Source organism: Leopardus geoffroyi, chromosome A1 (genome assembly GCF_018350155.1).
Source record: "Leopardus geoffroyi isolate Oge1 chromosome A1, O.geoffroyi_Oge1_pat1.0, whole genome shotgun sequence".
Classification (NCBI taxonomy): Eukaryota; Metazoa; Chordata; class Mammalia; order Carnivora; family Felidae; genus Leopardus; species Leopardus geoffroyi.
The window spans coordinates 121068838-121095451 of NC_059326.1; the positions used below are offsets into that span (position 1 = coordinate 121068838).

At 40.1% G+C, this 26614-nt stretch overlaps 1 protein-coding gene across 6 annotated transcripts in view; it reads right to left on the reverse strand.

Annotated features, from left to right (window-relative positions):
* The window catches only part of PRELID2 (PRELI domain containing 2), a 195390-nt gene that overhangs the window by 111601 nt on the left and 57175 nt on the right, over positions 1-26614 (reverse strand). For 5 of the 6 annotated variants that reach the window (XM_045492536.1, XM_045492566.1, XM_045492550.1 and 2 more), the window contains 2 exons: positions 24284-24353; positions 16291-20474 (listed from right to left, as the gene is read on the reverse strand). In XM_045492536.1, coding sequence (XP_045348492.1) covers positions 24294-24353 — 60 coding nt within the window. In that variant the 3' untranslated portion in view covers positions 16291-20474; positions 24284-24293. Of the gene's footprint in view, positions 1-16290; positions 20475-24283; positions 24354-26614 lie in introns of those variants that run through there. The other variant, XR_006715789.1, reaches the window with a different exon arrangement.

The following is a 26614-nucleotide window of genomic DNA, read 5'->3' on the forward strand; positions in this document are numbered from 1 at the left end:
TTAGGAGAGAGACTAAATTCAATTCTGCTGAGACAAAAGGCAGTAGAATGTTTAAATGCTGGGGTGAGCTAACAGGAAAGTACTGGAGGACATTCACAGTGAGGTTGGTTCATGTGATTAGGACTTCTGTGTTCAATAATTGTTACTTTTCAAGAGTTAGGCTCCTACCCTCCCACAGACACTCAAATAGGGACGATCTCTTTCCTTGATTACATTTCACAGGTCCTTGAGAAACACATTTCTGGGTTGTGGAATCTTTACAATACAAATATAAGTTATCTAAAGAAAATATACTGAGAAAGGAAAAGTCAGGGGCCTACAATCAGGAAAAAACTTCCAAATCTCAGTAAAGCTGAGGGGGGTGTTAAGGCAGTCTAATCAACATCCACCAGTAGCTCCACTCCTGATGATGGAGGCATGGAAAGGTGAAACAAAGAGAAAAAAGAGCGAGGGAGGGAAGGAGCGAGAGAGAACAAGTAGATATATACCAGTATGTCCAACTAAAGAATGTATTGAGGACCAGGGAATCAGAGCCCCCATGGTGCCCAAGCATGGATGAGTCAAATATGGTGGGTGCACATTATGCTGATTATGTGTCAGTTGTTCCTCAGCATATTCCTTCATCCTGATGTTTGCATCAACTGTAGCTTTGCACCCTGACAGCTTCCTATCCTCCCATGTATCTATCAACTTTTCAGATTCAGGCTTTCTCCCAGACAGTGGGAGCTTGCTCCACCCACACACATTGCACACTGGCTCTTAAGGCTTCTGTATGGAGGTGACTCATGGCTCTCCCGATAGCATTCCACTAGCCAAACTGATTCACTTGCTCATGCCCAATTTCAGCAAATCGAAGAAAAATTCAATCCTACCATATGCACAAAAGGTAGAGAACAGGTACTATTTTTTTTTAATTTTTTTTTCAACGTTTATTTATTTTGGGGACAGAGAGAGACAGAGCATGAACGGGGGAGGGGCAGAGAGAGAGGGAGACACAGAATCGGAAAAAGGCTCCAGGCTCTGAGCCATCAGCCCAGAGCCTGACGCGGGGCTCGAACTCCCAGACTGTGAGATCGTGACCTGGCTGAAGGACGCTTAACTGACTGCGCCACCCAGGCGCCCCGAGAACAGGTACTATTTAATGAGCTGTACTAACACTAGCACACTGTCAAAGTACCATATTTAAGGTTGTTTTGACAAGTCAAGAGAGACATAAAGATTCATGACAAGTAACCATTTCTGATTTTACTGAGGCATGAATTTGAATCATGCAGGGAGGATGAAGATGGCTGGAGAAAGTACCAAAGCAAATTTCTTATCTAAGAATGAACCAAGTTAAGTGCCCAACATCCACATCATTTCCTATCACACTGCAACTTTGTTGTTCTCTGCTGTAGCAAATGTACTAATACATATAAAGTAAATTTAAGTTCCATAGGGGAAATTATCTTCTATAAATCTGGGGACTATCAGAGTTCCTGGGACATTTAGTTTTGAACATAAGGGCCCATTCACTGACTCATCAATCACATCTATTGATCATGGCAAATGTTCACATCAACTACTGTTCTCAGCCACAGTGCCTCTCATTTCATAAGATTCACGGTGACTAAGATGCATACTGACTGGAATTCAATGAGTCCTATGTATCAGACACAAACATCAAAGTGGTCTGGGAACTGTGGAGTTCTTTATCCCAAGTTGTCAGCATGACTTAGGAAAGAGCACAGAATGTGGAGAAGAGACTCACTAGCTGAATAATCTTAGGCATGACATTGACCCATTTTTAGCCTCAGTGTCTTTGTCAGAAAATGAAGCTATACTACAGCGAGTCATTTCCCTCTTCCTTGCCTTTTTTTTTCCTTGAACTCCTTACTCCTATTAAAATTATGCAGTAAGAAACTGTCAAAACTAGCCAAGAGTTTATTTTTTCCATTCTGAAGAATCTAAATATCCAAGTGTCCTTGTCCTTCTATAAAAGGAGACCAAGGCCATAAGGGTCTACTTTTCACCTTTCAGCAGGGACCAGAGTAGAGGATTCCATGTCCCTGATTCCAGAAGGGAACCAGAACCGTGAGGAATAGCAAAGAGAGAAGAAGATCACAGAAACTAGAAGCCCCTGAATGATCTCTTAATGTAGATTGAAAGGGGGTTCAATGAGGAAAGTAAAAACCTCTTGTACATCACCTCCTATATTTTCATAACTTAATGCCAGTCTGGACATTTCATGAACAACCAATGGTTAAAATAATAACACTATCACCAAAGGCAGGTGTAAATCAATAGGTTTTCAAATTACAAAATGTTATATATAAAAGTGAGGGATTATAATTATGACCTTAAGGGTTAAGTGTGTTTCACTGTAGAATTCCTCAGAGAGCAAGTGGGTGGGGGCAGATTTGAAGTCCTTCAATTTGCTGGATCGAGAACCAATACTTAGAATTTTCATGCCCTGACTCTCTCCCCATCTGCTCTATTGAGGACTCTCTCAGTCTTGTGGAATGTTATTCCACACAAGCACAAAGGCATGCCAGTTAGAAAAAATGTTTCCAACTAAAATAATCCTTAGATCTGGGAGAGTTCTTATACAGATAACTTGGGGAAGTGTTGTCCATTAGAAGTTTCTGTGATGGCAGGCATGATCTATGCTGTGCTATGCTGTGCTAGACAGTAAGCAGCCACTAGCCACAGATGGCTACCGAGCACTTCAAATGTGGCTAGTGTGACTGAGAAATCTACTTTTCAATTTTATATCATCTTAAATTTGAATTAAAATAGTCACACGAGGCTAGTGACTACAGTGTTGAATAGTGCAGATTAAAGAGAAGATTCTTGACCTATAGACCTCCTAGTGTCCAAGAGTAGCTTTCAGAAGACACACAAGTTCACCTAAAATTGTATGTGAAACATAGTATTGCAACACAATACTATTTATCTTTCAATAATACATAGCTCGGTGTATCTCCAGGGGTGGAGGTGGAGATGGGGATGGGAGGTCAAAGTGAAAATAAAATAACATGAAATAAAATAGAATAAAAAGAAGAAGATGGATCTGCACAAACTGATAATTGGATCAAGAACTAATAAGTATAATAACTCAACTCTTTGTACCCAAGATACAAAAAAGAAAGAAAACATGATCTGTATGGGTATTCTTCAGGGTCAGACTTAGCTTTCATCAGGTTCTCAAAGAGGTGCAAGATTCCACCAAAATGTCAAGAATTTCTGAGCCAGGGGTGAAAAATACCAGAAAAGAGGGATGGGAGTAGAATGTAGTTTGGTTAAATAATAGACAGTTTTTATCTGACAGAGTTGGGATTGGCAGTTGGCTAGTTAACCAAGAAAGTGACAAATTTCATCTTAAAGTGAGAAAACACAAAAAAAAATAGTACTCCTACATTTACAATATTTTATTTCAATTTATAATAAATGAAAATACACATATTTGCCTTTACCAGTCTTCTGGTGTGGAGCCAAGGACTTTTCTTTGTGAATGAGTGTACTGACTAGATTTCTGTATTATATTTCTTCCAAAAAATCAAAACCATAAAGAATTTTCTGGTTTCTGGTGTGTTTCTCTAAATGGAGCAAGAACATACAGACACTTCCACAAGAAATCTAAGTGTGGAATCCTTCTTGACTTTCACAATTTGGCCAAAATGTTAGAGCCATCTAACCCACATCTAATTCAAAAGCAATTTTTTTTCACTGTTAACGAGTCTTTCCAAAGCAAGAAACTGGATTTCATAAAAACATCCTCTCTCTTCTCTCAAATGTTAAAGGTTGTGGTGGTAAGCAAAATAATGGTCCCCCCAAAATGCCCATAGTTTAATCCTCAGACTCAATGAATATGTTACTTTACAGGAAAAAAAGGACTGTGGGGTATGAATAAATTAATGATCTTGAAATGGAGAGGTTATGCTGGTAAGCCCAATGTAATCATAGAGGTCCTTGTGAAAGACAGAGGTGGAGAGTCGGACAGTAATTTGAGAATGCTACACTACTGGCTTAAGATGGAGAAAGGAGCCAGCCACAAGGTAAGGAATATTGGTGGCATCTCAAAGCTGAGAAAGGAAGGGAATAGATTCTCCCTTAGAGCCTCGGGAAGGAAGGCAGCATCTTGATTTCAGTCCAGGGAAACCCATTTCAGGCTGACAGTAAGGTAATAAATTTGTATTGTTTTAAGCCACCAGGTTTGTCCTATTTATTAAAGCAGCAATAGGAAACTAATACAGAGTTTACATAACAGTTAATTAAATAATTATAATGAACACAAACTGATTTAGGATGCAAGCAACCCTTGCAAAACATGTAATTCAACATTGGAGACCAGAAGTCTACAAACATGAGTGAGGTATGCTAGCAGTGGTTATTCAGGGTGATTGGGGCATCAATCAGCATGTTTTTTTGGAAAACAGGGAGCATTCGTTAACCTCCAACCAAGCCGTTAATTCTCAGAGAGAACACCTATTTTATTGGCCCTTTTTGAAGAGGTCACTAGATGCCAGGCACTGTACTAATCATTTTACAACAATTCTATAAATATACACTAATTGTAATTATTTTTCACCAATGAGGAAGCTTAAATTCAAAGTTTTTTAAGGTCCCTTCCCAGCCTGAGTTTCTATACTTTCCAGATGCTAACACAAACACCTCATGTTATAGATGAAAAAATCGCAATTAGTCTAACCAATTCTAGCTCTATCACCAAAGTAGTCAAGATCAGAGCAAGAAAGAGAATAATCAAACAGGGTCACTTGAAAGCAAGTGAGTTAAGAACTTTTCACAAGACACGTTTTACACATATACTCAGAAACATATCAAGTAAGTCACAATAGAGTTTATTATTCCACCTCAGGGAAATAAGGCAAATAAAATAGGATGACAATGACGTGACATGGTATAAGTAATATCCTTCGTAACCAGGAAATATAAATCAAGAGACATACAGACAACTCTCTTTGATGGATCTAGCATTACACGGCATTACTATGAAATTTCATTTGAGGTTTGATAAATATGTGGCCGCACAATGACTACAGTTTGGCCACTTACTGGCTGTGTCAATTAACCCACTGTGAGCCTTTGATTCTTCATGTGTAAATCGCCTTCGACCCTCTTCACAGGGTTGCTTCATGGACTGAGATAATGGATATGGGATCACTTAATAAATAAACCAAAACATCCCCTACAGATAAGGGAGATTAAGATCAATATTACCAACTATGTCATGCTAGGAAAGCAGTCTACTTAGAGCTCCCTCTGTAGTGAGTAGAATTTTAGGTCCTAAGACTAATGCTGGGTTTTAAAACCTTGCTGATGTTACAGGCTTGTCACACAGGACCTCTCATCACGGCCTCTGACGTCTGGGAAATGCAAATTAAGTATCATTTTAAAATAAAACAAGAACCAAACAGTTGGACATAGGGGAAGGGAAGGAAAAATTAGATAAAAACAGAGAGGGAAGCAAACCATAAGGGCTTCTGAATACGGAGAACAAACTGAGGGTTGCTGGAGGGCTGGTGGGTGGGGGGATGGGCTAAGGGGGTAATGGGCATTTGGGAGGACACTCATTGGTTGTTGTAGGTAAGTGATGAGTCACTGGGTTCCACTCCTGAAACCAATACTGTGCTGTATGTTAACGAACTTGAATTTAAATAAATAAGAAATAAAATAAAATAATAAAACAAGATGACAAGTTAAACTCTAGGCAGGTTCCTTTGCAATGACAACCTAACACTCCAACTGGTTCTTGTTAAAATGGTTTCATTAAATCCAACTGCTCAATTCCCCCTTGCAATATATGGTATTAATTGTTGTTATGTGGTCAGGCCACAGACACATTATAAAATTAATATGCCAAAATCACAAGCACTTTGGCCTTTATTTTTTTTTAAGTTTTACCCACATTCTTTAAAGTATAAACAATATAGTGATGACTGTGCTGCCCAGAATGCTTTTGTGAGAAAAATATTTTTGTTTGAATGCGTGAACTGATAAGTCAGAATAGATGCTAAGTGATTTATGAAAAGGATTGTGTTAATTTTATATCTTCCATATTCCTGAGCAAAATGCTTGTTTAATAAGCACCGGAAAGGAGAGGATGGTAAGTGGGTAAACAACTGATGTGGAGACACAATTCACAAAAAACATGCAAATGATCGTAATAATATTAAAAAAAAAAAAACAACCTTTCAACTGTGAGCTCTATGAGAACTTGGACTGTGTTTAGTAAACTGTTCTATCTCCACAGCCTCCCACAGAGCTTGGGATGTAGTAGATATTCAATATTTATTGACAGGATAAATAAACTTTCTTACTATTCAAATAAGTACAAAATAAAACCATAATAAGATGTCATTATTCTTTATAACCCAAATTTATTTTCTCTGTCATGATAAAACCCAATGTTGACAGGGCACAGAAAGAGAAGATTTCTATATAATTCTATTTTGGAAATTATTTGGGGGATGGAGAGAGAGAAATGAGAGTGAATGAGGGAAAGAGAAGGAAAAGAAATTAGAGATGGAGCGTCTTTAAGTTTACCATTCCAACTCCCTCATTTTGCAAATGACAATGTTGCTCACTTATTCAAGATGGGACCAACTCCTGCCCTCAAGAAGTTTACAGCCAAGGGGCACCGGATGTTTCAGTTGGTTAAGCATGTGACACTTGATTTTGGCTCACGTCACGATCTCACGGTAAGTTCGAGCCCCACATCCGGCTCTCTGCTGACAACATAGAGCTTGCTTAGGATTCTCTCCCTGCTCCAGCTTGCTCGCTGTCTCTCTCTCTCTCTCAAAATAAATAAACGTTAAAAAAAAGAAAGAAATTTACAATCATGGGGTGCCTGGGTGGCTCAGTCAGTTAATCGTCTGACTTTGGCTCAGGTCATGATCTCGTGGTCCGTGAGTTCGAGCCCCACGTCAGGCTCTGTGCTAATAGCTCACAACTTGGAGCCTGCTTCAGATTCTGTGTCTCCCTTTCTCTCTGCCCCTCCCACTTGCAGTCTCTCTCTCAAAAATAAACAAAAAAAAACTTTTTTAATAAAAATTAAAGTTTACAATCAAATGGAGGAGACAGACACTGAACAAAGTTATTGCAAGGAGAAGTACAACATGCTATGCAAGAGTGCATTGGGAAACCTAGACCAGTATGTAGAGTGAGAGGAGAGAGAGTTTCTCATAAGTGACACTTGAGCTAAGACATAAAAGAAAGATGAACTTAAGTAGAGGAAGGAGCCCAAAGACATTGGACTTATCAAAAATCAGTGGTAGTACAACTAAAACTCCTGAGCATTATGTAAGAAACAAAATAAGAAGACTAAGAAAAGTAGGACAAAGAAGGAACCCATCTAGGAAACTCGAGACCCAAAGAACAACACTGCAGTGAGTTTCCTGGATTTTCTTTTTGCCTCACATATGGAAGACTGAGTTCTGGAGAAGCCAGCAACCTAGAAATGCCATCAGGCACAGAGACAAAACAATAACAACAACAATATCCTTCTGTCTGTAAGCAGAGGACCAGGAAAGGGGCCACCTAGCAAGATAGAAAACATTCAGAAGATAATCACTGTACGCCATGCTACAGAAAATACTATGGCTGCTACCCCAACACATGCCAGCAAAGGTCAAATAAGGAGCCTAGTCTTCTACTCTTACTGGCTTTAACAGGGGTTCCGAATTCCTCTGCTAGGATGGTGTCAGAGAAGACTAAGTAGAGAGCTGGGACTTTCATCCCCATCAAGTGGTAACAAATACTCCCTCATCCCCTCAGTAGAAACTACTTGAGGGGCCTGGACTTCTACCTCCACCTGGCAGGAAGAAGTTACTTCCCTCCTTCTCTACGAAAGTGGTATCAGGGGAGACCTAGTGGAGAGTTTGGATATTCATCAATACCATGGTATCACTGGACACCAGATGGGTAGTGGTGATGAGGTACTCCTACCGCTCTTAGCCAGGGAGATACCAGTGGGGACTAGTGGAGAGTGAAAATCCCCAAACTCACCAAACTGTAACAGGGAATGTCTCTCCATCCTCATATGTCAATGTAGAATTTTTACCCTTATGTGGCAATTAATAAGGCAGTACCCACCCTTTCCCCTACTGGACTAGCATCACAATAAGCCAGTTAAAAGACACTGTCTAAACAAGATCCAGCATCTCATAATACCCCAAATGCTCAGACTTCGATAAAAAAATAATTCATCATATCACAAACCAGAAAGATCTCAAAACAAAAGCAAAAGATAATCAACAGATACCAACACCAAGATGAAAGAGACATTAAAATGACCTGGCAAATGTTTTTAAGCAATCATAAAAGTGTTTCATTGAACAACTACAAAGATGTTTGACACAAATAACAAAATAGTGTAAGAAAGTAAGACTAGACAGAAGACCAGTTAGAAATTTCAGAACTGTGAAACATAATAATCAAAGTAAAAAACTCCAAGAATGAGCTCAAAAGGATAATGGAGGGGATCAAAAAAAAATGTAAACTTAAAGAGTAACAGAAATTACTTAATGTGAACAACAGAGAAAAAATAGAATGAAGAAATAAAAATAAACAGATTCAGGGACTTATGTGACAATAACAAAACATCTAACATTCATGTCATTACAGTTTCAGAGGAGAGGAGAAAGAGGCTGGGAAGTACTAAAAAGAGTACTGAAATGACTGAAAACTTTCCAAATTTGGCAAAAGACATAAATTGACAGGTTGAAGAAGTTGAGCAAACACCAAACAGGTTAAACCCAAAGAAATCCACATCAAAACACAACATAGCCAAACTTTAGAAAATTAAACACAAAAAGAAAAAAAATCAGTCAGAGGGAAATGACACCACACTTATTGGGAAAAAAAATAGTGGATTTCTCCCATCAGAAGCCATGGAGGCCACTGGAAGTGGCACATTTTTCAAGTGCTAGAAGAAAAGAACATCAACCCTGAATCCTATCTATCCTATGAAAATATCCTTAAGGAATTAAGGGGAAATCAAGACACTTTCAGCTAATTAAAACCTAAAAAAACTTAGTTTCCAGAAATTCTATCCTTAAAAAGAAAATGGCTACAATATGTTCTCTAAACAGAAAAACAATGATAAAAGAAGAAATTTCCGAATATTGGGAAGGAAAAAAGAACACAGTAAACAAAATATGGGCACATACAGTAAACTATTCTTCTCCTATTGGATCTTTTAAACTATGTTTGATGGTTAAGCAAAAAATTAAAACACTGATATGGTTCCAGCTAAATGTAGAAGAAATATTTAAGGCAATTAATTATAAACATGAAGAGGCAGGAATATAAAGGGAGGTAAGGTTTCAACACTTCATTCAACTGGTAAAATGATGACACCAAGAGACTGTGATAAGATGTATATATGCATGTATGATACCTAGAACAACCACTAAAAAAAGGTATACAAAGAGATTTGCTGAAAAGTACTATATATGAACAAACCATACAAGAATTCTAAAATGTGTTCAAAAAACCCAAAGGAAGAAAAAAAACAGAGATCTAAAAATAAAATGGAAGACGTAAGCCCTAACATACTAATAATTACATTAAATTTAAATAGTCTAAATCATTAATTAAAAGTCAGAGATCAACAGAATGCTTTAAAAAACATGACCAAACTGTATGCAAGAAAACTCACTTCAAATGTAACCATACAGGCAGATTAAAAGAATTATTTAAAAAGATACATCATACAAATATTAACAAAAAGAAATAGGAATTCCTATTAAAGGAACTCCAGCTAATGGAGACTTCAGGGCAATGAAAATTACCAGGGACAGAGAGGGATATTATATAATGATAAAAGGGTTAAACCAAAAAGAAGATATCTCAAACCTAAATGTGCATGTACTTAACAGAAGAGCTGAAAAGTATATGAAGAAACTATCAAAAGAAATAAAAGAAGAAATAGACAAATCTACAATTGTAGTTGGAAACCTCAACATCCTTCTCTCAACAATTTATAACACAAGACAGAATATCAGATAGTACACAGAAGAATTTGACACCACCATCAATCAATAGGATCCAATCAACATTTATAAAATGCTACACCCAACAGAAGATCCACTCTTTTTCAAGTGCCCATGAAACATATACCAAGATAGAACACATATCCTGGGCCAGAAAACAAACCTCACCATGAAATTATACAGGTGTGTTCTCCAACCAGAGTGAAATCAAACTGAAATCAATAGCAGAAAGACAGCTGGAAAATCTCCAAACAATTGGAAATTAAACAACAAGCTTCTAAATAATCCATGGATCAAAGAGAAAGTTTCAAGGGATATTTTAAAAATACACTGGGCACCTAGGTGGCTCAGATGGTTGAGTGTCTGACTCTTGATTTCAGGCCAGGTCATGATCCCAGGGTCATGGGATAGAGCTCTGTGTCAGGCTCCGTGCTGAGCATGGAACCTGCTTGAGGTTCTCTCTCTCTCCCCCTCTGCCACTCTCCCCTGCTCATACATCCTCTCTCTCTCTCTCTCTCTCTCTCCATCTATATATATATATATATATATATATATATATATACCCATAATAAAATTAATTTTAAAAATAAATTTTAAAATATTACATGGAATAAAATCCAATTTTGTGAGACACAGTTAAAGTGGTGCTAGGAGGGAAATTTATAGCACTAAATATATACATTAGAAAAATGAAAAAGTCTCAAAACAATAATCTAAGCTCCCATTTGAAGACCTAGAAAAAGAAGAGAAAAAAAAAAACCCAAGCAAATGAAAACAAAAATAATAAAAAGCAGAAATCCACAAAACACACCAGAAAAGCAATAGAGCAAATCAATGAAATGAAGAGCTAATTCTCTTAAAATATGAATAAAACTAACACCTAGCAACTGACAAAGAAAAAAGAAAAGACACAAATTACCAATATCAGGAATAAAACAGCATGTCATTAAAGACCAAGGAGACTATCAAAAGGTTAATATGAAAATACTATGAACAACCCTACACATGTAAATTTGACAATTTGGATAAAATGGATTAATTCCTCAAAAACACAAACTACCACCCTCACCCAAAATGAAATAGAGCATTTGATGCTCTCCAACTATTTAAAATTTTTTTAATGTTTATTTATTTTTGAGAGACAGAGAGAGAGACAGGGAGGGGCAGAGAGAGAGGGAGACACAGAATCCAAAGCAGGCTCCAGGCTCTGAGCTGTCAGCACAGAGCCTGATGCAGGGCTCGAACCCACAAACTGTGAGATCATGACCTGACCTGAAGTCGGACACTTAACTGACTGAGCCACCCAAGAGCCCCTGATGCACTCAAACTATGAAAGAAATACTACACCTGTAAATGAAGTAAGTCAGTCAGAATAAGACAAATATCCTATGATTTCACTCATACGTAGAATTTAACAAACAATACAGATGAACATAGAGCAAGGAAAGAAAAATAAGATAAAAACAGAGAGGGAGGCAAACCGTAAGAGACTCTTAAATACAGAGAACAAACTGAGGGTTGGTGTAGGGAGCTAGGTGGGGAGATGGGCCAGATGGGTGAAGGACATTAAGGAGGGCACTTGTTGGGACAAGTACTGGGTGTCAGACATAAGAGATGAATCACTAAGATCTACTCCTGAAACCAAGACTACACTGTATGTTAACTAACTTAAATTTAAATAACAACTTCAAAAAATCTCCTTCAAACAGAAATCTTAAGGCCTAGATGGTTTCACTGGAGAATTCTACCAAACATTTAAAGAACACCAACTTAACACAATCTCTTCCAGAGACTGCTGAGCATTTACCACATACCAGGCATGGTTCCAACAGTTTTTACATGTCTTGAGCTCACTTAACCCTTTCAACAACCCTAAAAAAAAATCCCCATTATTACTCCTTCCCATATGAACAGAACAAAGCTTTGAGAATTTATGGACATGTCTAGGACATAATAGAACCAGGACTCAAATTTAGGTTTCTAGGATATAATTGAGCATTGAATCAATGCTCAAATTTCTGGTATTTTCAACTTAAGCTATTACCCAAAATATAGTCATATTTCACTTTTGTGAAGGGAAATTCAGATCTGACCAGGACATGTTCTTTCAACAAAGAAGTTGAGGTACGACCATCGTTGATATTCTCAATAGAAATATATATGTATTTTGTAAATAAAGTACAGGTTATTCCTGCTGGCAACTGCCATGCAATTTCCATCTAGATGACAGTTAAAACATATGTGAGAGAATACAACCCGAAAAGACATTTATTATTGGAAATGGTAAAAGCTTCACTATAGGAGAACCAGCCGCACCACTATAATTACAAGAATCAAGAATCAAAACACTGCTTCATTAATTTTTTCCTTGTGTTTGTTATCTGACCCCATCAAGACTAATTATACCCCTTCTCAAGGATTTTAACGAACACCCTGACTTAAGTAAACACTGGACAGACTGGTTAGAAAAGCAGCGTTTATATAGGTGTATCTGAACTGCCTCCATTTAGGGAAAAACGGTATGTCAAAAACATTATATTGACAAACAACATTTGCCTGACTACGGTTTTCTCTTAACAAAAGAGGAAACATGACCACCTCCCAACAAATGAGAGAAAAATAATTTAAACTTTAATACTTAAAAAGTACCCTTCATACTTATGTACCTCCCCAACAACTAAGAGCTGTATGTTAACTTGGCCCTCTAAATAATCCATGATGCCCCTGATGGCAAGGCTGGCTCAAGTTTACAGGAGATTTGCCCCATTTTGTATCACAAGATATTGGCAGGCAAGGGCCATGTTGCTGGGATTCCAGGCCGACTCTAAGGGACATGGGAATTCTGGGAGTCCCAGGGATTGGAGCAGCCTGCATCAGGGATTCGCCAACGTTTCCAAAGAGGAATGTGACTCTCACTAGCAGAAGACAGCCCTGGAACACTGGGGATGTATTAATTGCAGGCGCTTGTAGCAGGCTGAAGCATGTGTAATTGCTACTCTTCGATATTTCCATTAGATTCAACCTAATATAACACCTGCTATGTAGTAGGCAGCATACTAAGCAGTGCTCCAAGCAAAAGGACGTTAAGTCTTCTTCTTTTCCATTTAAGGATCCATTATAATTTTACATTCCACAAAGTTATATGGCTCTATGTTTGTTTTAATAGAAAAACAACGTTTCCCACAAATCTTTGAGCAAAAGGAAGGCTCTAAGAGAAGCATTCTGTCCATCTGTTTTGTGGCTTCATACATCCCTCGTAGAGATGGTTAATATTCCCAAGGGTACAAATACCCTGTTTAGAAAATTGCAGGTGACAATCCCCAGGAAGAAGTTTCAGAGGCAGATGGGGGGGGGGGTGGGAATAAATGCCTGGCTGACACTCTGCTTTTCCCCAATTCTCTGTAAAATCCTTGCCCTATTAAGGCCCAAAAACATCGTTAGCACTTATTTTTTCCAGGAAGAAATGGTTCTCATAGCACTTGACAGAACAATTAACACCTAAGGAAATAGTTATAACGCTAGCTTCTGACTTCACACATAGAAAGAGATGACTCTCCATACTGGAAAAGTTCCAATTGGAAGCTGATGCATTGTTTAATCCGATTTAAAACTGTATTTAAAAATTGTAGCCATCTAGTGCCTCAGATGGGACTCAAGTTTTCCAAAGTCTTTAGATCCAATCACCAAGATACCAGGAGAAAGTTGCATGAAAAATTTTTTTTTCTGTATCTATGAATATGTACTGGGGGTGGGGGGAAGCAACACATGAATTGAGGCTCTAAACTTCCATGCTATATTCTCTAATTCTCCAAATGTCATTTGTGAAAGAAAATATCAGACAACCGAGTTTTCCTCACACTCACCCTGATCTACTCAGTGGCAGATACAACCCTGATAGGCTTTTCCCCTTTTTCTCTCCCTCTCCTTGCCCTATATCCTGTTTCCAGTGACAATGACTAGACGCTAGGGTATTTCATCCATTTAATTCTTTCTGGGTGCTTTCTGGGTCCCCTCCTATCCTGGGGACCAGGGAAAATTTTGTTTTACTTTGCTTTTGATGAGATTAATGACTACATCTTTAAACAAATACAAATAACAGAGGAGCTTCAGCCCAGAAAGTAATTCCCCCTACACCTCTAAAAAAAATTGGCAATGAGGGGATTTCAAATGTTGGCACAAGTGATAGACTTGTGAATTTAGGGGACCATCTAAACTCAAAATAAGAAAACAAAAGCATACAACTGAACGGTTAGCACTTTCTCCTTCGTCATTGGATCTAAAAGTTCATCCTGGCACCAACACAAAGAAGTAATGATTCCATCAGCAGCCTAACAGATGGCAGGCATGAAACGGCTCTAACCTTCTCCGAGAATGCTGGAGAATAGCTCCACGGAGTTTAATTTAACAGGATGGTGGCTGCTATTTTGTCTCTGCCGCCTCCTGCACAGCACGCCTGTCCATAGCTTGGAGAGCTACATCTTAAGGTCCGGAAGTGCAGTAACTCAGGTTAACCCTTTGAAGACAAGCAAGGGTCTGGAGTTATTATGGGATCCTTTCTCCGCATTGGATTCTGTTCCAACAAATGCAATTCAAACTTATGGTCACAACAAAGCAAACTACACATGGCAGAGTATTTTTAGGTTCACTTTTCCCCTACTAGCATTTAAGAGACATTGGGGCTCTTTTTTCTTGGACAGTAAAGTAGTTTTCTGAAGTCCTAGAGGCAAATCACTAGAAGGGAGAGGTCTCATATTACCATCCCTCCTCCTGCTAGCTTCTTAAGGGCTCCCACTCAGGGAAAAACAGACATTAGTTCTGACGATGGTAGGAATTTCCATCCATGGCTTCAGGATCAGCTGGGGAGCTTTACACCATCCTGATGCCAGGGCTACAGTCTTGAAACTCTGGAGCTGAGACCCAAGCATCAGTATGTCTTAAAGCTACCCAGAGGGTTCTGACTGGCAGTCAAGGTGTGTAAGAAATACTGCATGTAAAAATTTAACTATCACATTTTAAATTTCTATAAATTGTTCCACTCGGTTAATATAATTTCTATTCCAAGCCCCCATCACACTGGGTTTGTCATTCTTAGGATTCCACCTCTCTACCTGCCTCAGTCTGTCTAATGATTGCGTGAAGGTTTTGGGGTTTGCAGGCCCCACCCAGATATCAGGAAAACACTATGCTGATCCTGCAGCCCTGAATTCAGGAATGTGCTTGGGTCAGGCTGTAATAGAACAGTCTGAAGGTAAAAGATATTTATGCCTGAATATCCTCTATCCAGCAATCATTATGAAATGTGAAGTTTCTATGTGGCTCAGATGAGGAGACGGGCTCATGCAGGGCAGCTCCACCCTTCTCTTTATAAGGCTGCTCCTACAGAAAACTGGTTATCTTGCAAAAAATATCTTCATTTCTTATGATGTGCCCCTCACTAATTCACACAGGATCATCCACAACCATGCAATATGCTGGTGAGGCTTCAGGGCCACCAAGCTAAACATTTATGTGCTGATCTCCGCACTGCGTGCCCTCGGCTGATTTTGTGTGTGTGTGTGTGTGTGTGTGTGTGTGTGTGTGTGTGTGTGCATCCTTTAAATAAGCAATCACTGTTTGATTTACTCAGCAGGTACGTGTGTCCAGTCTTACCATCATTACCCACTGCTGCCATATGTCTGTATAATGAAGATGCAAGCCTCCTAGAAACCCCTGGATCGAGTCAGAACTAGATAAATCCTGCTTTTTTCTTGAACATAATAATAGGTGTTCAATAAATGCTGGTTGAACTAAGGACTCTACTCCTTAAGGCACCCAGGCTCTAATAAAAGAAAGACATCAATAGGACTTGGACAAAGCATTTTAGAAACAAGGCACAGAAAGCCACTCAAATACACCCAGGTAAAAAGCAGACAAGTGAAAGGATCTCATGGAAACAAAGTACAGAAAAGAGAGCTGAGCCTCGCAAGTTGACAAGGAGCTGCTGTGCCCCCTCCCTCTGGGGGATCACGTGACCTCATGTTGCTGTTTGTGCTTCAGTTCTCCTCTGTCAACCCCGGACCTTGGCTCCATTAGCCCAAAGCCCGCTGAGATCACCCAATAAAAGTGGCCTCTGTTTATTGCTGGGAGAAAGTTTAATGGCTCACCTTGGGGGAAGCGGGGAGCTGACATCATACGATTGGTATAACAGCCTCATCTGGGGCTGCTGCAAAGGACTAGGATCATCACTACCAATGATACACACGAGCTCTGCTGAGTCAAGTGACATCCCCCCAAGAAAGTAAAATTCATGCATAAGTATGAGTCATAACAAACTTTATTTCAGAATGTCTACAGGACTGAATTTCAGAGCTATACTACTCATTTATAGCTCTAAATCACAATAACACTGAATCAAAAATACTTCATACCTCACAAAAAAGGGGCCTGAGAAATGTTCATTTGAATTTAACTTATGTTTCACATTATACAACTGTACATATAAAAACACTTACACAATTGAGGGAGACAATGACTTCTAGATCAAAAGAAAGCATGTGTGGCAACATCTCACTTACCTTGAGGTCAAAGATTTGACAAATGAAGTTGAGAATCAGGAAGTTACAGTAAAATAACATCACCAAGTCAAAGCAGCATGTCCTCAGAAAAAAGTCTCTCAGAGCCTCGTTTAGGTTCTGTTTACTGTTACTGGACATAGAGTATGCAATGACATAATTTCCCAGCCCCATAAAGAAGGAGATGAGGGTTCCTAGAGGCAGGTGAGAGTAACGGCAGAGACAAAGGTAACAGGTAACAGTGAGTGAAAACACTGCAAAAACCACTGCAGATCTCAAAGAGCAGTGTCATTCATGGTAGGGGCTTTAACAAACCCAAATAGGACCTGAAAGAGTGAAAAACATAAATGATAACCTTAATTGTTTTCATTATTTTTAGTAGACTGTTTGCAAAAGCAGGGAAATATATACTAAATTAAGTGTTACAGTGTAAATGATTAAAATACAAAAAAAGACGTGCAACTTAAAAGAATAACCTCGACTTGTCTATACCATGCACCCTACAATGTCTGACAAAAAGGATATTACTACATATACACTGCTTATAAAATACACAAAGCAATTTATATAAAAAGAATAGAGCACCTTTTTTTTACCCACATATGACTGAAACCGTCAAAGACCCTTCATGGTAAAAGCACCTTAATCACATAAGGATAGCTAAAGTCAGTTCATCTCAGCATAAGAACTTTATGTTTTGTCCTGAATGGTCCATTGTATTGATCAGTGGGCCCAAATGATTGCAAAGCCTTTTTGCATGATAGGAGACACGGAGGGCAAAAACGCTGTCCCGAATTCAGTGTTTCTCAAAATGTGGTCTGTGGAACAGCGCAGCTGAATCTCCTGGTGAACTTGCTTTAAAAGGCAGATCCCCTCGGTCCCAAATGAGATTTCATGAATCAGAATCTTTGGCGGAGGGCCTGCGAACCTGCATTTAGCACACCTCCCCCGAGGATTCCTGATTCAAGGAGAAGTGTGGGAATCACTGGACAAAATCATTGCCTCGAGATTTAGGCCCAGCCACACCAGGTCAGGAGGAGACCGGCCTGGACTGTGAATTAACCCCTTCCCACATGTTCCTAATATGCCCAGTAAGGCAGTACTCCTGATTTTGACATCTCTACATGTTTTCTCACAGGAAAAGGATTCTGACATATTATAAAAATAAACTCTAACAAGCTCTAATTAATGTTAAAAAGAGCATAATAATTCTAACACATATATGTGAAGCTTGAAGTAATGGATGCCTGCAGAAGGCTTAAAAAAAAAATATTGAGAGAGGATAAGTGTCTGAAGCAACTCCAGAGGATTTCTTGGGAATGGGAGGAAAATACATATCAAAGCAGTCTTGGAGAAGAGACAGAATGTAGCTTCCATCCAGAGTGGGGAAATGCAAATCAATTAAAAACTGACTGGGATGTTTAGGCTGGGCCTTGACACTCTTGAGGCAGAGGCCGGAAACTACTGGAAAACATGTTTGGTTTGGACAGCACAATGTTGTAAACAATTCTGAATTACTGCCAGCATGTAAAAATTGGGAGAATTCTTTTCTTTAAAAAAAGTCTGTCTTTTCCTATAAAACAGGAAATTAGAGTTAACTAGAAAAAACAGCCACATGGCAACAGTGTGTGAGAGCTGGGCAGCAGCTGTCCACCTTTAAACAGACATGTGTTCCCAGGGTCTCCCAAGGCACCACCAGCCTGCCTGACTCATCAGATCACCTGCCAGGTCCCCGAAGCCATTTGCACTGGCCGCCCTGGTTTTAAGGAATTAGCAAAAATTCGTCCTCTTTCTGCTTCATTCTTTCAATTTCTTTTTATTTATTTATTTATTTTGAGAGAGTGCAGGGAGGGGCAGAGAGAGAGAGAGAGAGAGAGAGAGAGAAAGAGACTGAATCCCAAGCAGGCTCCGCACTGTTAGTGTGGAGCCCGATGCGGGGCTCAAACTCATGAACCATCACCTGAGCTGAAACCAAAAGTCAGACACTTAATTGACTGAGCTACCCAGGCACCCCACTCTTTGTATTTCTAACAAAAATTCTTGCTACAAATATCCTTTCCTACCTCAGAGGTGTTAAGAAAGAAATCAGATAATGTCTGAAAATCACCAAGAATTCAGTCTAGTGTTCGCATCCCTAGTTACCAATGGGAACCACCTACAGAGCTTTAAAAAGTATGGATGGATGCCTGGGTTCCACCCAGAATCTCCAAGATTCTGATGTATTTATTGCTCTAGGATGTACCTTCATCAGCAAAAGTGCATAACGTTCCCTAGGTGATTCTAATGAACACCAAAAGCTGAGAACTCCTGCTTCAGAGGATGTAGGTTGTTGGGTAGGATGCATTAAGTTTATTTCAGTGTCATATGGATTTCTAACCTCTCACCTCTGTGATCATTTACATGGCCTCTTATTTTTCGAAATGGGCTATTATTCCAAAAGCCTACCAAATGCCGCTGACAAACTGGAAAAAGAAGTCAAAGTTTTGTTCTGGTTTCTACCATTCATTTTCTCTCCAACACACCTGAAGAATGAGACACTAAGAAAATGAGGAGAGATTATCCTAAAAGACAGAACTCAAGCAGCACAAACAGCTCAAATACAGTAAGAAGAAGCTCACAGTGGCAGGCTTATACAAAAAATAAAATTGCTTTGATATTCATCACTGCACTAAGTGGAAAAATTTTCAAATATTAAAAAAAAAGAACAATTTCCCCAAGACTTCCCAGTAATGGCCCAATTTTTATCTTAAGCAGATGAATTCCAAATTACTGCCTCTCTTCAAGCTTCCTATTAGGTAGTGTGCACTTATATTTTGGCTTCCAATCATGGTAAATGCAAACTACTGTCACCTAATTTTCAAACAGTAATACTACCTCATATTACATTTGAAAAGTACATTTTCAAAATGGTTTCACATAGTAATGGCGTCTAGGTACTAGACTTCTACGATGCAACAGGTAGCGTACTAGGCACTCTATACACACAATCCCAAATCGATCCGACCACCTCACAAAGTCAATTCTATAACCTCGTTGTGCAATGAAAAAGAAGGAGCTTTGGAAAAATTGAAAATTATGTAGATGATCAATCATTGAGCTAGTAGGTGGTAACACTTGTTCTGTCAAATTCCCAAACCTGTGCTTTTCATACTAAACTCCCTTCCTTGTCTAATCATCACTACACAGAACACCTGTGCCCAGGTAGCCCCACTTGCCAGGGAAACACAGAGAGGTTCATGCTGCCCTCCATGTCACATAATGCCAAAGTCACCCCCTGCCTTCCCGCTCTCCAACCCATGTTCTTTCAGAAGACCAAATCATACTGTGGACAGGTTACATTATAAAAGCCATACTGGTGACAGTTAAGTAGTACTTATGGGTAGACATTAAATGTTCTCAATTTCTGAGAACCAAACATTACTCTAAATGTAGCTTAGCTTCAACACTGGCCTGGTATATTCCTTTTTGTTGTAGGACACTCATGCATCAGGCATCAGGTTTAACTCCTTTATCTGTCCCAGAATCTTCTCATGAATCCCATGAGCAATGAGGCTGATAACATATGGGCACCAGCACCACTCGCCAGACCTCCAGCCTGTCCTTGGCTTCCCTGACACTGTCACCAGGCAGTCAGCAGGACATCCTGAAGAAGGGCAGACGTCACCTTCTATGGTTTTTTTTTTTTCCTTTATTTGTAAATCATAAAGAGACTGTGCCATAAAAACCCAGCTAGCAGGTCTCATGTCCATGAGTGCCACTATCTGAGGCAGGCTCCCAGGGGAGTGTATCATTTCATGTCCTGGAAGGAGGGTCTCCTCTTCTTGAAGCTGCCAACAGTGTATCCTTAAAGTTGGATTTCAAAAACTGCATCAGTGATGTGTTGGGGCCAAGAAGTGATTCTTGAGCAAATTAGGACAACACAGGTCCCCTGCAAGAGAAAGCAAGTTGGCTTTATCACCTAATAAACAGGTCTCCCCAATCAATACTTATTTGCCTCTTTTCTAAAGCAACTCTTAAGGGTCACTTGAATTCCATCACTGTGGATAATTCTGGAAGAAACTGCATTTCTGCCTCCTAATGATCTTCGAACAAAGCCAGCACCTTATTTTATAAAGTCCAGCTACCCAGAGGAGCTGGTTCAAAGGGGAGTTAAGATATAGCTAAAACGGAGGTCTTAATCTTTCCAGCGTGAAGGAACTCTGCTATGTGATCAAACCTCACGGAGCCGTGTCTCCCCACTGCCAGCGGCAAGAACAAACAGATGTCAGGGCTATTTGTTTTATTCAAAAATGACAGGAAATCAAAAATCTATCAAACGGATGTGTCAGCAGCAACTCTACAAGCATATTGGTTACTGAGATGTATGTGCCTCCATTTTGGTTCATGATAAAATCACCTTCTAAGCTTTCTAATTTTCAAATGCCCACGTGGATAAACGGCCAGAGAGTTCTGGGGAGTATCTTTAGGACTGGGCACCATATCCAAGGTGGCCACATTCTATGTGAATTTAAATCATGCAAATTTGAAATGTGGTAGGATATAAAAATAGTAAATAATGTCTCCCTATGCACATTCATGCAAACCCCATGGAATGTTGTTGTTGTTGTTGTTTTTAAGAACTGCAAAATTCCCCAACTGGCAAACTGAGTACACTGACTGTACCCAGCACCTACACCACTGCCACATCACAGTGCTGCTACCTTATCTGCTACACAAAATGCTTACGTTTCTACTCCATTATGCACGTGCACTGGAACTTCATGAGCAATTTTAATGATCACTGCCTCTGATATTTTAATTTCACTGTTGTGATCATTTCAGTGCTTTTTTATGCCTTAAAATAAAATCAGCCGAGTGGTGATGTTAAAGCTAATACAGACAAAATAAACTATTAACTTTGGAATATAGGTAAGATGTGATCAAATGCAATGTAAAAAAGGCTAAACAACCACTACCAGGTTCCCTGGTCTTAATTTAGGAGAGGGCACGCTCACAATCTACAGGACAGAAAGCTTTTTCTTAAAGGACAATAAATATTTTAAGTTTTGCTGGAGAAGAGCTCTCTGTCGCAGCTATTCACTCTGCCGTTGCAGCCATAACAAAGCCAGGGACATAGCTGTGTGCCAATAAAACTTTATTTACAAAAGCAGAGAGCAGGTTGGGTTTGGCCTGAGGGCAACAACTGACTGACCCTTCTTCTACAGCCTTAGCCCTGATACCTGCCCCCCTTCCGTTTAATGTGGCATTTTATTGCTCATAAAAACAGTAGTTCCCCCAACCCACAACCATTCTCCCATTTTCCATAGAGCCACTTTTGAAAGCAGAAGAAGTCCCATTAAAAACAGGCACATTTCAAGCTTGCCAAAACTTTGTAACAGTCAAGAAAAAAAGGGAAGCAACAAACTGGCAAAAACACGGCAGCACCACAAAGCCATAAAGTGTTGTATGTTATGATTTTTGTGATGCTTACGTAACTACACCTATTTGTCAAAACTCACCAAAATGTACACTTGGGATTGGTGAATTTAATTGTACATGCATAATACTTCAATGAAGTGGACACTGAAAAAAAAAAAAAAAGCTTTAAAGCCTCAGCCACAAGCTCTAATTGGCAGTAACTGTAAATTCATGTGGTAAAAGTATATTCCCCTCACTTTCCATTTACCGCCCTGAGACACCCGGTCATGAATTACAACAGTCTGAATTAGGTAAATCCTTCAAACACTCTGTTGCATTAAATGCCCTGAATGCAACTGTCCTTCACAGACACTTCACTTGAAAGAGAAGAGCGAGTTGTTACTAGAAACAATAAAGAGCCCTGATCAGCTTTCAACCACAGTAAAAACAAAACAAGCAAACCCACAAGAACATGCGTATTTGTGACAACAAGTAAGCTTGTTTAATCTGCTCATTTCACTAACAGCATTTTAAATCAAAAACACAAGTTGGTGTGAGTCTCATCTCTGTTCTTTTCAGTCGTCTTTACACCACTGTGGAGCTTGTCCACATTTAAGCAGGGGGAAAAAAAAGCAGTTAAACAAGCACCGAGACCCTAAAATCAGGGAAAAACCACACAAGAAGATCATTCCTCTGATTAATCTAAAGTCAACAGACTGCGTGACAACAATTTCAAAACCCCAGCTATTAGCTTCCTCGGTGCCCTTATATTTAATCTGTCTTCATTCAGAGATGAGACCTCATTTAGAGCAATCGTTCTCAAAGTGTGGTCCCAGGACCAAGAACAGCAGCATCACCTGGAAACCTGTTAGAAACACAAATCTTAGGACCCGACCCCAGACCTACTTACACAGAAACTGAGAGTGGGGCCCACCGATCTACGCTTAACAAATCCTCCAGAGGATTCTGAGGTTCAGTGATGTTCCAAAATCATTAACCTGAAGTTTGGAAACCAGCGTATAGTTGTAAGTGGAGTCCCTTCCCAGTCTTTCATTTCACTTGGAGCTGACTTTAGATCCCACCCTCCAGGATAAGAAGGGATCTGCACCCAGGTGCTTTGTGAGCCTCACAAAAATGCTTCATAAAAATGTTCTCAAAGAGCAGAGTGGATTTAGGAACAGACCATATTTAGATCCCATTTCAACATTTTTTGAGCACCTGCCATGTGCCATGCTTGTGCTAAATGGAATTATCTTATTTAGCCTCCCCAGTAATGAATAAATCTATTCATAGATCTGCCAGCATGCACTCAGTGCTGAAGTACTTGTACATAAATGTTCATTTTGTTTTTTCTTTGGTTAATTGTTCTCAAACTTTATTCTAGATCACAATTAGAGTCCAAGGTTGCTTATACAAAACTATGTGTCCTACAATTTTAAGCCAACATAAGGGAAATCTGAGGTAATGATGAATTACCCAAGAGAGCGTTTGCTTCACTCAATGGCTTTACCTTCTCTCACATGTTAAAAATTTAACTCCAATAAATTTGGGAAGATGCAAATCCATTACACTCATTTATTTTAGGCTTTGGTTCTCTCTTAAATAACTCTGGTCTGTCCTTTCCACTATGGACACCCTTCCTCATGCAGACAATAAAAACTTAAGAAAAAAAAATTAAGCAAGTTTAAACTCCCCCTGCCACCTGTGAACCCTACAGCATTTGTCTTACACTAGAGACGGTATGAGCTCTAGCACTAGCGCTTTCTCCTATCCTCTGCCCGTGGCCAACATTGCTAATCACTCAGGCACCCTTATCCAGAGCCTGATATTATGCTCAAAATGTCAGAATCCTTCTCAATAGCATTTCAGGCAGCCACTGCCAACCAGAGGAAGTATATACATGACTAACAAAATACATTTATTTCACTGGCCAATCAAAACATGCCCCTTCCTTGTTTTCCTTCCTACTTCAAAGACAGCTTTAACCCTCTCCTTCCATTGTCCCCAGAACAATAAAATTAAGGTTCAGTTAATCCTGCACCGAAGTCTACAAATCTATGGCACCTTGCAGATCGTAATCATGCTGGATTGTGCTGAGCGGTTTCAACAATTTGAATGCCATTGTAACCCAGCACGAGGTACAAAACTGCTCTGAAAATCAAAGAACTAAGTAAATGAAGGTACTGAACAGAAAACGAAACACCTGTGAGACAGGATCCTCTGCATATAACTGGGAAATGTACAGCATGAACAGCCCAGGGAGGCTGACGCATAATAAGGGCTTAAGAGCCTGAAAACATGGCTGGAGGAAAGAATTCTGATTTTGTTTATGGTACTCACTGCGGATTCTTTATTCAGCTAAGGGGGCACCACACTGTTCCTTTAGCAGCATCTCCATTATTCTAATTCCCTAGAGAGAGAAGAAAGAAAAATCAAAATGCAACAAGCACTTTTACATTTATCACAGCCCTTTCCCTCCAAGGAATCCAAGTCATGGCCATATACTCATTCCAGAAAAGTAGGGTCATGGTCATACCTTACATTTTTATAGTATTTTTCTCACCAAGTTCACATACATTTTCTCTACATGTGCTCAGAACTACTCAAGGGAAGTGGGCACAGGAGAGTTTAGAATCTCCATTTTAAACATAAGAAAGTAGTCCAAGAGAACACAAGTAACTTCTCAAAACACAGGTCCCGCTGCTAAGTGACATTGCCAGAACTGAAATAATAATGGTAATAATTAGTGTTTATTGAGCATTTATAAATGTGCTATGCTGGCTGCTCAGGTTTTCACAAGCACCATCCTGGGCAGTGGCACCATGGACACCCTTCCAGCCTCTCAGCTCCTCTTCCCCACCTGCCAGCACTGTAGGCAGCTAAGGGCACAGAGCCCTCAGCCAAAGGGAGCTGCCTAAACTCAGGTCACGTCCCCTCTCCAGGAGCAACCCACATCCAACGACTGGTGGACATAGGGGTCTAAAGGCCCAGCTCTCTTCCCTTAACTCCAGAAACCAGTGAAGGGCACTCCATGTCTAGAAGTCCCCATGGGATCAGGTGAGACCTTCACTGCAACATTACCATGGTTCACATTCACCTCCTGCATAATCCTGTCTCCCCTATTCCCCTGGTAGAGTTGTTTCTGAGGGCCCTGTCCAGTAACCCTCTGCACAAAAGTCTCCGTCTCGGAGTCTGTGTCTGGAGAGCTGGCCTCGGATGCCTTATTTAATACACACAAAACCCCAGAACAAGTACAATTCTTACTTCCATTTTACAGATGAAGAAACGGTAACTCCAAGAGGTTTAAGCAATTTTCCCAAAGTCATACATCTGTTGAGCAATAAAGCAGGGCAAGAACACAGGCACTCTATTCGGGCTTCAGAGGCTCCCCTGACCCCTCCCACGTGCTCACTCTGTGACTGCACATGCCGACCTGTCACCCACCAGGCAGTCAAAATCTACTCTGGAGGAAAGAGAAAAGCAGATATTCCCTCCTTTCTCCTTCAAGACCAAGTTGTGCAGACGAGAGGATAAATCTTCATATAGAAAGACTGGGTGATGGTGTAATTATGAACGAAGGTTTTAAGGAAGTCAGAGCTGGATCTGGTGGAATGGAAGTCACTGTTCTCAGGGATGGGAAAGGAGCTTACAGGGAACACTAATGACCCAAGCTAACCTAAAACACAGGTCCCCAGGGGCGCCTGGGTGGCTCAGTCGGTTAAGCGTCCGACTTCGGCTCAGGTCATGATCTCGCGGTCCGTGAGTTCAAGCCCCGCATCGGGCTCTGGGCTGATGGCTCAGAGCCTGGAGCCTGTTTCAGATTCTGTGTCCCTCTCTCTCTGACCCTCCCCCCGTTCATGCTCTGTCTCTTTCTGTCTGAAAAATAAATAAACGTTAAAAATAAATAAATAAATAAATAAATAAATAAATAAATCAAACAAACAAACAAACAAACAAACAAACACAGGTCCCCAGGCCCCTCACAGAAGACTCTGACTTAATAGGACTCAAGCAGGCCCCAGAGTTCTGTACCTTTAACAAGCACCCAGGTGATTCTCATGATCAGGCAGGTCCCGAAAAACACTGAGTGAGGCACAAGAGAAAGACAGGGGCTTCCTACCAGGGATTTATTCTGTACCACAGCAAGAAGGGAGCCTCTAGAGAAGACCATAAAATATACTGAGTACCAAAGTACACAAAACAAAATGTAACGTTTCCTTGAGGTTTCAGATGGTCCTTTAGATTGTGGCTAGCCATCGCCACAAACACTGCCACTGTCCTGCAAGAAAAAAGCACCAAAGGATGCAGATCGAATGCTGAGGAGCACGGAGAGGGGTGAACTAAAGCAGCAAGCTCCAAGACCAGGAGCACTGCTATCAGGGTGGAGAGAGGGGGGTCCTGGTCACAGCCCTGCCGGGAATTCTTCTGGGTACCTCAGGTGCATCACTTTTACCAAGGAGTAACCGAGATCGGACAGCTCAGGGGACAGCAAGGCCGAACAGGGACTGAACAGGAACTGTTAGAGAAACTCACAGAGGCACATACAGATTCCCAAGCCCTGCTGAGACCCACACAATCAGAATTTCCAGTTGTGGTTCTGAAGCACAACTGATTCATCTACTAGAACTTGTAAATGGCAGCCTGACATCACCTCCAAGATCCCTTCCAACT